At 41.2% G+C, this 14,334-nt stretch overlaps 1 protein-coding gene across 1 annotated transcript in view; it reads left to right on the top strand.

The window, feature by feature from the left end:
- The window catches only part of LOC111267580 (phospholipase A and acyltransferase 3), a 23,243-nt gene extending 14,035 nt beyond the window's left edge, over window positions 1–9,208 (top strand). Inside the window, exon 2 of the mRNA XM_022845868.2 lies at window positions 5,769–9,208. Within this exon, the coding sequence (XP_022701603.1) occupies window positions 5,769–5,960 (192 nt within the window). The 3' untranslated portion in view covers window positions 5,961–9,208. The remainder of the gene's footprint in view (window positions 1–5,768) is intronic.
- The last annotated feature ends 5,126 nt before the right edge of the window (window positions 9,209–14,334 follow it).

The raw sequence follows: 14,334 nt of genomic DNA, 5'->3' as shown, positions 1-14,334 counted from the left end.
AAGTGCCAAGTACTTCAGAGCCCGCTACCCCGCCTGTACGTTTCGACGATAGTAAATCTACAGCAACTTGCTACCGACGCGACAGTGTTGTTCGTTATAGAGAAAACAGAACCAGAACCCAGTGGCCCTGGTACGTCGGCGATTACGCTGCTATACGAACGCGTTCCGGCCAGTCAGTACTTGGCCGCTTCTAGTAGCCGATGCTTCTTGAGTATCAGGCAGGTGAATTGAAGTTTCGTTGTACGGGCCTTAGTCAATAGCGACGTTAGGGTAACGTTGGGTGCGCGATGACGAACCTCATTTCGCGTTTTTTGTCATTATAAAGCTTTAGTGTGTTGTTAGTTTTATTTGTTGAGTATATTATCAGTTTTTTTTTTTTTTTACCGTTGCATGGAAAAGAGCTATTTGACTACAAAGTGAAGACAGTTGATAAAATCTAACTAAAAAGAAGTGCATAATTACCGTATAAGAGACTGCGTGGCAGACGAAAAAGCCAACCCTCCTCTACACTAGAATATACCAGCATGAAGCTAATCCTATTTCCATTGTACTTCTAAAGGTCGATGGCAAATTAATCTCCGAGGTCCAGAATGAATGGATGTCATGAACGGCAAAAGAATAGACAGCGTATGCTAAACAACGGGAATTCGCTGGCGGGGCAACAACGTCATTGGTCACTGCGGGTTGCCACGCAGTGTTAACAGCGGGTCTTTCACAGGATGAAGGACGTAAACGGACAGAGCCGACGGAAACTGAATGATGCGACAAATGCCCGTTATCCGAGCACGATTCACGATGCAGGAACATATCGTTCTGCAGGCGAACCGTGCAACATTTCCCTTACATTGGAAGATATGTTTTTTGTTGTACTATCATAGCGCTTGCTATCCTCATTCTTTAATGTTAAGTAAATAGCTACTTACCTATGTCCCTGTGGAGAATACAGGTCACCCCTGGAGGATCGACTTACCAGATAGATAGAGCGTTACTTAATATTGATCGTCATCTTGTTTCCAGCTACTCAATACGACTATTAGAGTAACCATTATAATCCCCAACGAAAATCAGTAGCACTAACGGGCACAACGATAAATATGTGAAAGCAATTAAATATTGGTTAGTTTTGCCTGACTAACTAAGCGATACAACGAAGCACTCTTCATCCCAGCGTCGGCGTTACGCAGATGGATTCTATGTGTATTATAGTCTCTGAAAGCACCCATGGAATGACTGGAACAGAGGGGACCCAGTAATAACTGAACAAGAGAGTTTTTAGAATCCTTAGCTGTTTTAAGGAAGACAGAAGGTGACAGATGATAAGCTTACCACTGCCACTTAACTCTGTCGTCTGCCTGTCGTTCTCGACATTACCTTGCAGCTGAGTCTGACACCCTTCAAATTGAGTTAAACTCTGCTAACGCAAAGGGAACAGCCCAGACGATTATCTTGGCAAGGTGGAAGCCGTCCCGAAGCGGACAACGCACCAGCTGTTAATTTTGCCTCAAAACCCACAGTGGCAGCATTCCGACGTCGGACGTCATAACGGTATCTGGGGTGCAGCAGATATTGACAGTCGGAATTTTTGTCAAGCGTTACAGATACATAAGCATCCCTATACGAATAGGCGAGAGGTCTGTACAGAACACGGCGGACTGATTACCGAACAAAACTGAAGGTCGTTTCCAATTCGACTTATGTTCCGAGTGGAGCAGATACCGATAAAGCAACGCTAACGATTAACCTAATCAATGTAGTCTAAGCCTCTTTTGTTCAAAGGAAAATGTATGTTTCCTCGCAACGTCAAGCGGTACTACCTGTTTCATGTTTTTAGCACCAGTTCGCTATTAAATTGTCTACGTATCTTGTATATTCATTTGGGCCAGGCAAATAGATAAGCAAATATCGATTGTCTTATTTCTATAATCTCTTTGAATTTGGGAGTTAAATCGAGTTTATGTTCGTTCTGTCCCGTAACCAACTGAAGATTGAAACCATCCCTGACATCAGGCTATACCAGCTGCAATAACAACCTGCGGAGTGGTGAAATACTTATGGCGAAGCATGGAATTATGACGCAGCCAATTGGAATCTATACTCAGTCACTTGCCTTTCACAAACGATTGTGGTGTCAGATGGAAAACCAGAGATCGAGTTTAGCAGCGATGTTCGAGGATGCACTGTCCTGCCGTCATAAGACGTAACAATCCGACCAATCGAATAGAATAGATCACTGCCTGATTCTTTGCCGTTCCATAGCAGTGTAACTTCAAATGTATGATAATAATAGGAAGGCGACGTTTACTCAGTGACACGTTTGCGTGACACCCCCGCTCGACACCCCCGCTCGACGTTACACTAGACGGTAATGCCGTCTTGACTATACATCGTAGGAAAGCTACGTGCTGTCGTCGTTATCGAATCGTACATTTGGGAATTGTTTTGCTTAGCTAAACAGACGCGTGTGTTTGGTTTTTTTCGTTTGACTCTTTTTTGCTGGACGAAGTTTGATGTCTGTCGTTATGCGACCACTACAGTTCTTTCGGTGGATATATCTATCAGTTTTTGCTGGTGTTAACAACTCTCAGAATTTCAATCTTTTACAGAGCAAAAGAAAAATGCGGATGCGGAAAATCCATCGCAATACACTTGTCTGTCTCACCACAGCCTATTCTCGGAACTAGAAAGATAGAAAAGCATACTCGACTATCAACAATGACAACATCTCCATTTAGGCTGACACACAACAGAAGCGCGGCAGCTGAATAGAACCTGCAGAGATCTATAGAGCATTAGTTGTTACCGTGATTAATCCGGTAAAGCCGGAATTCACTGCATTTGCCTGAAGATATTTTTGATTGCCAAGGTCGCTTACAGGGTTCATTGGTCAGCACTTGAGCAGTACGAATAGTTGTTCATCGTAAGTAGTTTAAGCTTGCACTGTTTCCGTTTTATCAATTTCTTGAATGCGAATGCGTTCTAACTGTCGGAACCTAACCGGCCGCTACCTTGATAATTCATCGAGAAGAATGAGAAGAAGACAAAGCGAGAAACACCACAATCAATAACCGTTGATACGGTGTGTTGGTGCTTTCAACGACCCAAGTTGCTTACAACAACCACTGGCGTTGTTACGACCCCACGCAACCATAAGACCGGAGGTCGCAGGCACCTATAATACTGGTTCCTTTCTTCGCTTTGTACCCTTAGCGTAGTTGTGGGTTTGTTTCACTTAACTCACAATTGACCTTCTCGCTGGCGCCGGTACCGCCAGTTTTTGAAACCGAAGTTGAAATGAGACTTCCCCGTATACGTAGGCTGACTGGCATCTTCTTATAGTGCAGCGACACTGTTGTACAAAAGCCAGATGAGCTGGTGCATGGCAGCGAGCCATAAATTACGGGTAAACTAATCAGACGATATCAGCTACAGTTTTCCACCGATACAGATGGCCATACCGGTGGGCAGTATAAAACGGGTAGATACGTTTAGAATCCCATATACTACATAACTGCTTTAAAACGACTGAATATTACTTGGCAGAAAGTGTTGTGAAGAGCTGGCAGCATCGAGTGTAGTTGATGCAAATATGCATTTACCGATACTCTTCATAGAAAAAGGTAGAATCATCTGCCTATCCGTTTGTACCAACGACGACAGTCACCATGCAATTTATATGGAGACGGTTTTTTACGCACACGCAAGCATATGGGAAATGCCGTCTGCTTAGCGTGTTGCCTGCGTCAAAATGGCACCATTTGAACGAGTGCGGTCTGTTGACGATGCGCTTCGGTTAATAGTTTTCTGCGATCATTGTTTGTTATTTTTAAGATCCATTAACGATTAAAATCTGGCTATCCCGTAAGCAACAACTAGCTCGAGTGCTACGATTAGTGGGATCGAACTTGGGCTAACTGGAATGACGTAAAAACGGCGAAAAAAATCAATACTTAAATTTATTGGATAATATGTACTTCCAATAACGTGCTCATGTGACAGACTAACTTTTGGATTGTGTCCTCTATTTGCACATATGTCCTGATAGACGGACGGGATGTGCAGGAAGTCTTCTTCTCTCCGTTCGAATTTGAGGCAACGGAGAACAGGACGGAGGAGTTTTCAATCACATTTGTCTATTCTCCCCTCTTTCGCTAAAAGTTTCAAACCGACTGAGACCTTTTAGGACTGGAATGACGCAATATTTTCGGTCCATATTCAGAGATTTAGGTCGCAGACGAATGTCCCTTCGTAAATTCGCGCGTTCGCTCAAGCTAACGTCAGCTCAAGCATCAGATCGCACGACAGTAACTACTTACCATTACGATTGTATGACGGATTTCGCTTAATAAGTCATTCGTGTTCCGTGACGGGAATCAACACAGCTGTGATTACTATAGATTATGTATTTGAGAACTGCCGAAGAATCCATGTGATTGTCTATGAATAATACTATGACTAGCCATTACGCCCTCGAGCCACCTAGGATACGATTTCGCGCCAGACGAATCAAGTCACCGTTAACAGCCAGCAGCAACACTACATCGTATTACTTGTATCGGATATACGCCCCCCTATTTCCAAAATGTGATCATCTAAAAGAATTTATGATATAACATGGATTCGAAAGTTGACAATCAGCATTATTTTCCATCTTCCCATGCGTTTTATGAGAGTAAACGCAGCCATTTTTGTTTGCACTAAGAACTATTATAGTATGGTCATAGTAGAAATACCTTCCATTAAACTGTACGTCGGAGCTACTTGAGCTGCGGAGATTTCATCAACAAAAAATTCATACACAGGACGAATTGACGCAGCGGTCTTCTTATGTCTTTATACGTATGTCTTTTGCTGCTGCTGACGACAACGACGCCGCCGCCGCCGTCGTCGTCGTCGTCGTCCGATGAACGAAGGTCAGCCGTGGCATGCCTACCAATAGCATATATATATGTGGATAGCGTAGCTAGTACCATCATATCAAGACTGCTTAAAAGTCATTTAGTGGTCGTGATGATGGCATCTAGGAACGGATGTTATTGCTACTGTTATGGTTAGTTTTTGGGGCGATTCGAACTGGCGTTGCTGTCGATGTTGTTGGACGATGGGTGGTAATGTGTCTAAACGAAGACCGGATCCGAGTGGCCCCTAGATGGCCTTGACGATGATAAGGAAAGGGGCCTGAAGCAACCAGGCGAGCTGGCGCATTCCGCATACGCATGCCTGTCGGCCTGAAACATATTTAGAGCTGAGTTGAACTGGGCGCTTCGATTTAGTGACACATGTGGGAATACGGATTTGTGATGTTCATCTTCACGCTAGCCAATATATACAATTTCTGCTGCTGCTATAAACAACATCAACGGGTAATAGCAACACTGAATAATAATGATAATAGTAATAGTAAACGTGTATTGCAACAGCTTCAAAATTATTGTTGTTGGTATTGTTGACGTTCGAACTCGATCGTAGACGTTGTTTCCCGCTTTTTGCTATTTTCTGCTGGGCATGCATTTATAGTCGAGGATTATGGGGGGCGGGGCATTACGCACATTCTAAACATACGTAGTCATTTAAATATTACCTACGACGGCCCAGCATGAACCACTAGGCCACACAATAAACTGTTTATTATCGTTTTATTTCAATTAGTTTATTGCATTGCTGTGTACCTACATATTTCGCGAAATAAAAGTGTTAATTGCATAACCGGCACGCCGATGCATGATATTAACAAAACGTTGTGTTTGTGGTATTTTCGTTTGCTACTTCAGGGGGCTGTCGCTTTGAGCGTGATGAAGCCGCTCGGAGCTGATCTTGAAGTTGGCCACAATACTCTACTGACCGGCCTTCAGGCTGTATTCGGCAGTCCAATTCTGTCCTACATGAGGCATAATCTCCCACCAAGATCGCCGCGCACACCTCAGAAAAGGCCTCCTCAGGCGAACTCCCTCACTGCCGCCTGACATCAAGGCCCACAACAGGGCCCGGACGATTCTAAAGATTTACTGCGGGAACAAGCTCATCGGACGGAACGAACTCTCGTTGCAGTCGCTGATGGCGCTGCTGTTACAGCTGGAATCGTGCCTTCGGTTTTGCGGTCACGGGGGCGAGTCCATCAACAGCCGCAGCGGACAACCTCAATGAACTCTTCCCAGTCGTCTTCGTCTTCACAAGACAGCGAAAATGATTTCCTCGATAATGTTGAGCTTGCCGACGACCAGTTCTGCTCGGCACCTTGAAGGCGCTAAACGGGCATAACTCACGAAACAACTCACTTTCACTCACGCTAATAATGTAACAGATGATCAATAAAGGATCTGCTCAATATCTGATTCTACAGAATATAAGGCAGGATACTGGCAAGCAGAAGAGTAAGGCATAAAGGATCAAAAGATCAATTGGCTCGCTGCTAATTCAGGTGTCTTACGCTAGATGTAAGAGTGGCCGAGATTAGCAACTGACAAACAACTACAATATTTATTTGTACCGTAACAATGGAACGGAATGAAGGAAAAGTCATTATAGATTTTGGACGATCACTCAAATAACTATAACCAAGGATAATAATGATAATGATCCTGGTACTCATAATAATGACTGTAACAATATTATAGTTATAATCATTTTTCGTGATGACTGATAAAGGTCCGGAGGTAGTTGCGCCAATTCTACTGATTAGTATTGGCTAGACTATAAATAGTTTGTTTAGTAAAGTGATAAAGGTGACACTGATACGGATCGTCATAAGATATATGGAAAACGGACAGTTATCGAATGGATATCTATGTTTGGATCGAGCACATCATGGGCATATATGTTATGTATAACAGATTAGAGGTAGAAAGAATCAACGCTTTTGTATAGACAAGATGAACAACCGTCCTGGTACATGACGATATTTAATTTTAGTGTACGTGACGATAATAATGATCCCAAATAATTAGTGGATTGGTCGCAGTTGATACATAAGGGACGACTACGTGTGCCTGTATTTATATATACATACAATGTCCTAGGTAAATCCTGCCGTTCCACTTACTATAGTAGCCTATCCGTAAAAAATCAACTAGGAAAATTAAATTGGGAAACCTATTTTTCGCCAAGGAACCTACAGGTGAAGAACAGCAATACGGTGATAAGGGGCGCACGAGAGAAGCTTAAAACTGCTATAGAAGAAGTAGCTATTTTTGTGTGCGTTGTCAGCAGATACGAATGAAGTTGTGTCAGTGCTTCGACAGAATACCATTAATGAAGCAGTTTGCTGTATAACGATTGTAGGCCTTTCATCTGGCAATTAGTTCTTGGAAGAACTTCATGAGACTAATTGTGCCTACTTCCAGGCACCAACTCGTATGGAGTATGTTGCTTACGAAGACTACTTCGAATTAAATTGTGCAAGTCTCCAAAAAACATTTGACCGTAGATGTAGCGAATGTATATATATTATCTCTTATTTATCATATGCTTGTTATTACATGTGAATACACAAAAATTAGAAAAATCTATCCTGTTATACTGTTTCTCAATTGGAAAAAAAAATATTGGTTTTTGTTCTTCTATAAAATCTATGGTTAGACAGTACTCGCTGCACACCCGGTCCCGTCTCAACAATTTATAGCGCGATTTTTTACTTTGACGGCAGGGCAGAGGTGTCAATTCCACTGCAGGAAGGTTTTTTCGAAATACTAAGCAACTACAGGAAAAATTTCGCTCTATAACCTACTTGAGCTACGACTATACAGAGACGTGTCGATATAGATAATCTGATGATATGCAACACACACACACAGATACACACATATATATTTTATGACCGACAACAAAATTATATATACTTCCATGTGACATCGCGAAAAGCGGAAGGGTTGGATGTTCATGACAGGACGTCTGCAGAATGAAATTCTAGGCGTACGTATATATACGAAGAACATGAAATGGCAGTTAGAGAATAATTACGTTCAATGACTGGTGGTCGACTGATCGATAAATTAATGAGCTGAAGTAAGGAGTGCGGTTGAGCGATTGTTGATGGATTAACTGTGATGCCGTTGGAGGCTGATAATAGCAAAGTGGCTAAACGAGTGTGATTTTTATTCGTATTGCAATATATTTTGCTATTTATCTACGCTTGTTGATCGGAATTGGACAAGGACGGTTGTACAATGGAAAGAACGCGTTTTCTAGACTGAATGGGGCATTCGTTTGCTAATCCTAGGGAAGCATTGCGGTGTAGTTTCGAATCCGGGCATAGCAGACTTCGTTTCGTGCTGGGAGTCACCCGTCTGATGGAATGTCCAACGGCGACACCGGACGTAAAACTCGAAATAGACACAGAGACAGAATAGAAAAGGGGCGCGATTGATGTGCAGAACTTCCAGTATAGAAAAACCATAAGCATGGGATATACGATCACGTTAAGCAAGAGGAAATTCGACTGATGGTGCTGCTTAGAAAACAGGGGACGGCATTTGAGCACAATTTATTATCTTAGCCGAAAAGCTAAGGATAGATAGTGCTTAAATTAGTATATAATGTTTCAATCTGAGATTTAGATAAACAAGTTGCGCGTAGAAAAAGGTAAACAGTTTTAAAAGCAGGACTTAACAGGCGAAGTATATATAGCAACCAGAGCTGTTGTGAAACAATAATCCGCTGATCTGAGCTTATTAGTTTAGTGAAAAGGGACGTTAGAGCTTAATAGCGATATTATATTATAGGTCACATGAAAGTGCACGTAAAAAACTCAAAACGCGAACAGGAAGGAAAGTCGTGATGGGTGGCAAAGAAATATTGGCAGATAAAACAGAGGAAAAGTGAGTGTCAGCCTGTGTGTATATACATAGCCGGACGTTTCGATATGCTATTATTATAATTATATTTTGACATGATGCTACCATGTATATAATTCAATGTATATAAACAGTAAGTAATTTATTTAGTCGCAAAAACGATAAAAAGCCCCAATGGAAAAAGACGAAAAAAGTGAAGTTCGGAGGAGATCACGTCAACAAGCGAATGCGGAACGTAAATGTATTGTATATAAGGTAGTGAAGTTGAGCGGAAGCCTCGCTGGGGTCGGCAACGATACAGAGAGGCAACGACAGTATGAGGAAACCACACACACAAAAACTATAGGGCACGAATAATGCGTGTTTAACAAAAACACATAAAAAATGTTAATAAATAAACACGTTTTCATTGTTTCTTTCAATTCACGTGTATTGCCTCATCTGAAATGGCGTATTATAATCATAATCGTTCTAGTTTGTAGACGTTCTCGAACCACAACGGTTCTAAATAGTACGAAGGTCTTATACAAATTATATATGGTACAAAGGTCAATAGCGGAGTTAGCTCAAGGTAAACCAGATTTTTTTTACAAAGTTTCATCTGGAGTAAGCTCGCATGCAAACTAGTAATGCGAAATGGTTTCAATAATGCCAAAGCGAGCATGCTATCATAAAGTCAGCTTCTCTTGCTTACATACACGGCTAATACATCCTGAGTCTGGCAGGGCGGGAAATGTCATAATTTCTTACAAATCAGACGAAGGCGTATTTCAAAATCTGTGCTGGAATATCTAGTCGTGGCAATTGATTGTCTCGACTACAATTGGACAAAGAAATGATCCGTTTACCCATCTCTTTTCCTTTTTGCTAGTGGGAATGACACAAAGATGAAGTGTTTATAGTGGCTACATGAAGGCATCCTATCAAACGACGCAGTCATCCTTCTAAATTATGGACCAATTTAGTTCATCCATCTTCTTTACAGGCACAGAAACACACGACTGAAGAAACCGAAGAGATAAAATATTTAAGGATAATTTAAATAATTGAGTGGTTTATTAACATAGAATTTTTGTAGAATACTCTACATTTATAATGTAGAATATTTTACTGTAGCTGCGAAATACCTTACTCCATAAATATATGTAATGATAGCTTTGTTTTTTAGGGGTGTGCGATATAGTACCGTTGCATTGACGTAGTTCTATTGTAGTATCGAGCAGCGGTAGCAGGTCACTTGTCAGAACGCGAATCATTGAGGGCAAATTAACTTACCTTCCTTCCTTCTCACCTTCTTGAGCGGCCCTTCTCGAAGTTGAATGACGACCAACAGGCGTGCAGGTGAAGAGTAGAGTTCAGTTAGAACGAGACGGATACTAAGCACTACTGCGAATTTCATCGTAGTTGTATGGCTACTGGCGTTCAACTTCTTACAGAAGTTTTGTATCGACCAGAAAGAATCCTGCTCCAATGTCCTGGAAATCGCACGAACGCCAGGTATGCTAATGCGTTTCAGTAAGAAATTTGTACAACGGTCTCTCTATGGATGATGGCGGTGATCTTATGCATTTAGCAAACGGATGTCCAGCAGTTGTAATGCATACACGAGAGAATGATCGAGACCACTTGAAGTAATTGATACGATTGCAGGCTTCACATTCACCACAAAGTTACTTCGACAGGAGTAACGTATAGCCACTCCTATGTAGAGTTAATGAAATTACATTGTTGTCTTGCAATATAAGTTTCACAAGACGCGTCGCGTGGGCGCGGTTACAAAAGAGGCGTCACATAGTAAAAAAACGCCGAAGCTACATGCTGCCACGTTGCATCTCTGTGCAACTTAGCAACGCGTCAAAACAAAGGTTTTGAATTTTTTTCTCGAAGCTTGGGCCTATGTTAGATCGTCTTAAAAGACCTTCATCCGCAGCATTTAATGTGATACTTGGCAAATAGTTACTCGACTTATTTTTAAGCATGTGTCATTGAATGTCCCAAAAAATGGGAACATTCATTTTTCCTTAAATTTCATTTTCGTTAAATTAGGGAAATTGCGAACAGGCATCGCCAAAGCTGTATTGAGAGAGCGATGTCTGAGACAACTATTTATTTGAAAAAAACTGGTCACAAACCACATGTAGGTCGATCCAAAAAACTCATCTCCTCTTAGCAGCATTATAGGCGAACAAGGCGACGTGTTCCTTAGTTCTTCAAAGGAAGCCAATTATATATGATGCAATAATAATTTTATGTGATATATTTGCCGAAACTAAGAGGCCATTGTGACATGTCAAAGCTTTTGTACGGAAGTCCTGAAATTGTATAAAAATAAATGGAGATCAATAAAATGGTGAGTTTAAAAACTGGTTTAATACTAATAAATCTGATACATGAATATCGGTATCTCAATTTAGGAATTTATGCGAGCGCAATCTGTTATCGACTACGGTACTTAGATCGAAGTCGACTTCGTTCTTGCTGAAGTCCATTCCTCAAAAGTTACCATGGCGTATTTTTCCGAGTTCCGATATTAAATCTTGTATATGCTTCAGCTCGTGCCGCTGTGCAAGAAATGTATCGATTATCCTTTGCATTCGAAATAAAATAGCAGAATCTGGTGGATATCAGCGAAGCTCAAATGAGAAAGCTACAGTTTGAACTTGTTGAGACGGCAACAACACTCTCTGCATTGATGGATAACGTCCATCTGGTCATGTAATACAGGCTGTATCAGGTGTACTCACACATTACACGAGGCCTACTGTCGAATGACCGCCGCTAAAGCGAACAGAAGCAACGAAAAAACAAAGAGTATTCCTTTGTTTCTGTGTTGAACGACGCTTTAAAATGCGCCGCTCATATACAGGGCAGTGTCCCGGAGTTTGGACACATGTTGGCCTGCTGTTTGTCGTAGCAAGTATATGCTAAGCACCAGGCACTGGAATAAAATCCGTTTTTCAGAGAAGAAGCACAGGTATATGATGACAAAAGCATGCTCAGAATACGGGATATTGTTTAAAGTTTTCGCAGTAAACGGGCCTCCATTGACGCTATGCTTCATTGTACAAAATTACTGCTTTACGCTGTTACCAGAAACGCGACCGCTTGAAACAAAGTTAACTCAAAGGCACTTGAAACTAGCTAAAAAAAAAAAAGAAATAAGTCAATCTAATGAGCTATGGTATCTCCATTTGAAATCTATCTAGTAGTTTTAAAAGTCTTAGGTCGACTTCTTGTATACGCAAAGTCCAGGACACTGTCTAGCTAGCTTGTGCCCTAAGACAATTTTAAGCATTAACTATCTGACTCTTTGATTTCCTTCCATTAGAAAATGTTTACCGCTGATATAGAAGTCCAATGAAGAAAGATCATTGGTTTCTTTGTCGTCTCAACAATAATTCAATTGTAACCCGAAATAAATATGGTAACATTTTTTAAGAGACGTTAATGTGTTATGTCAGCGCGCGCCATTGCATCGGCAAAACCGTAACGAAATAAGTTCACTCAGTACAGCATAAACCGACGGACAGCTGACGCAGACATGCCATCAGAACTCAAGTTGAACTTACGCTTGCTCGAGTTCCAATTCACACAGCCTAGAATACAATGGGTTGTGTGAAATTATAGGCTTACCAATAGCACGTTATTTGAGGTCAAATTTACAACGATGCTCGCTATTATTTAGAGTTTTGAAAACGATTTGTGAACGCTATAAACCTGAAATCAAAAAAAGGTAATTCCACCTACATTGAAGAAACACGTCTGTGACAGACGCCCTCCTGCCACACTAGCTGCGTTTCACACACAAACGATACCAACTGTGCCTAAAATTTTTACGCCTGTTACTGTTGTACTTAATGAAAGCTAGTTAGTAGCAAGCTTGGTTTTTATTGGCCTGTTTTGACAGAAACATCGAACTGGTAAGTGGTAGCCTTCTAACTAGTTAAAGCTAAAAATGCTAGCTTTTAGTAGGACTACTAATGTGACATCTTGAATTATCTAAGTGGCTAGATACCGGTAGCATCAGTAAGGGAGCAAGGGGTGTACAAATGTTGCTTTACGAGAGATTTTCTTTAGTGGCATGTTTCACTTTAAAAAGTTACTAAATATGGGCTGGTCTTAATATTTAGACGTCCGATTTCGTCACTATCGATAGTAATTGAAGGCATGACAAGTGTTCGCAAAAGGTATTTAGCCTTGATAGGATTGGCTTATGCTGTATATGTTTTACTTCCCCCATTTCACCTTAACTAATTACGTTTCTAGTTAATTTTGTTCCTTATCAAGATAAGGCCATGAAACGAGTGCGTCGTAAAGAAATCCGTTCTTGCATCATTACTTCGCGTCCGCGTGACACAAATCTTTTATACGATAGAGCTTCAACTGACAGATTTAATCTAGACTAAGTATATATATATATACGATATACCGAGATTAGGATTTCACCATAGATAGTTATTACTGCTCATATAATTGTAAGGTGGAAGATCACAAACGTGAATAATTGGCTGTCCGACACTGTGCAAGTGTGATTAAATAGGCAAGATGGAACTACACCAATCAACCCAGTGAAGTGCAGATGGAAAACCCAACTACGAGACGGGTAAAAGTAAGGCAACTTGCGGCTAAATACATTTAAACTATTCCGAGTGGTAATTATGCATGTATGATATGGATACGAAAAGAAACGCGTCTTTAATGGGATAACATCTTGTACTGAACAAAAAAAGACAACTAAAATGGAAAAAGAACGACTTCGACGGTACTCCAATGATGTTGAAACGGCCGGATGGCTTTCGGGATGACGACGGCGACGTAAGGGCGAATGCGTAAATTTAAATACAAAAGCGAAGAAATCCATGAATTCACGAGGACTGCTCTGCATACTACTTCACTCGAATGCCCTTGTTTGGCTAAGGGAATTTTCCATTGTGCTTGTCTAGGTGTGAAGTCATAATGGCAGGATAGCCTTTTCTTCGGATATTCATTCGGTTGATGAACCCGAATTTAGCTAATGACACAGCGCAATTTTTATCTTATTTATTAATCCGTTATAATGAGATTATGTCATATTTAATTGCTCCAAAATATTGTTTACATTGTTTTCAGTGTTGTACGGAATTTCTCGGTGGTTTTCAGTACAGTGTATGTCGCTTCGCATCGACAACAAAAAAAAAAGGACACGTTCCAACTTTGGACACTTCTGACTTTTATGGCCTAACAAGCGTCAATTCCTATTTTACACTTTTCACACATGTTCAATATAGACAGCCGGCTGATAGCAAGTGTGGTTTTACTAGCTGGAGTCGCTTGAAAGCTGGGTATGACCTTTAAAGCCGTACTCTCGAAGCATATTTTTCATTATCCTCGCATTTTTCTCGACAGGCGTCTGCTTAGCATCTGGTTCAGAAAGCTTCGAAACGCCGTAGAACGACACAGTTATTTTTCCTCGATGTACATAATAGCTTGGCAGCTGACGACAGACGATTGCCTCTAGCGCAGATAGGGGGACGAGACCTAAGGCCGGTGCCACTATTATAATATGCCC

This window comes from Varroa jacobsoni, unplaced genomic scaffold (assembly GCF_002532875.2).
Source record: "Varroa jacobsoni isolate VJ856 unplaced genomic scaffold, vjacob_1.0 scaffold_1201, whole genome shotgun sequence".
NCBI classification, from domain to species: domain Eukaryota; kingdom Metazoa; phylum Arthropoda; class Arachnida; order Mesostigmata; family Varroidae; genus Varroa; species Varroa jacobsoni.
The sequence above is the reverse complement of the archived record's forward strand: the minus strand, read 5'-3'. Positions and strand labels throughout refer to the sequence as shown.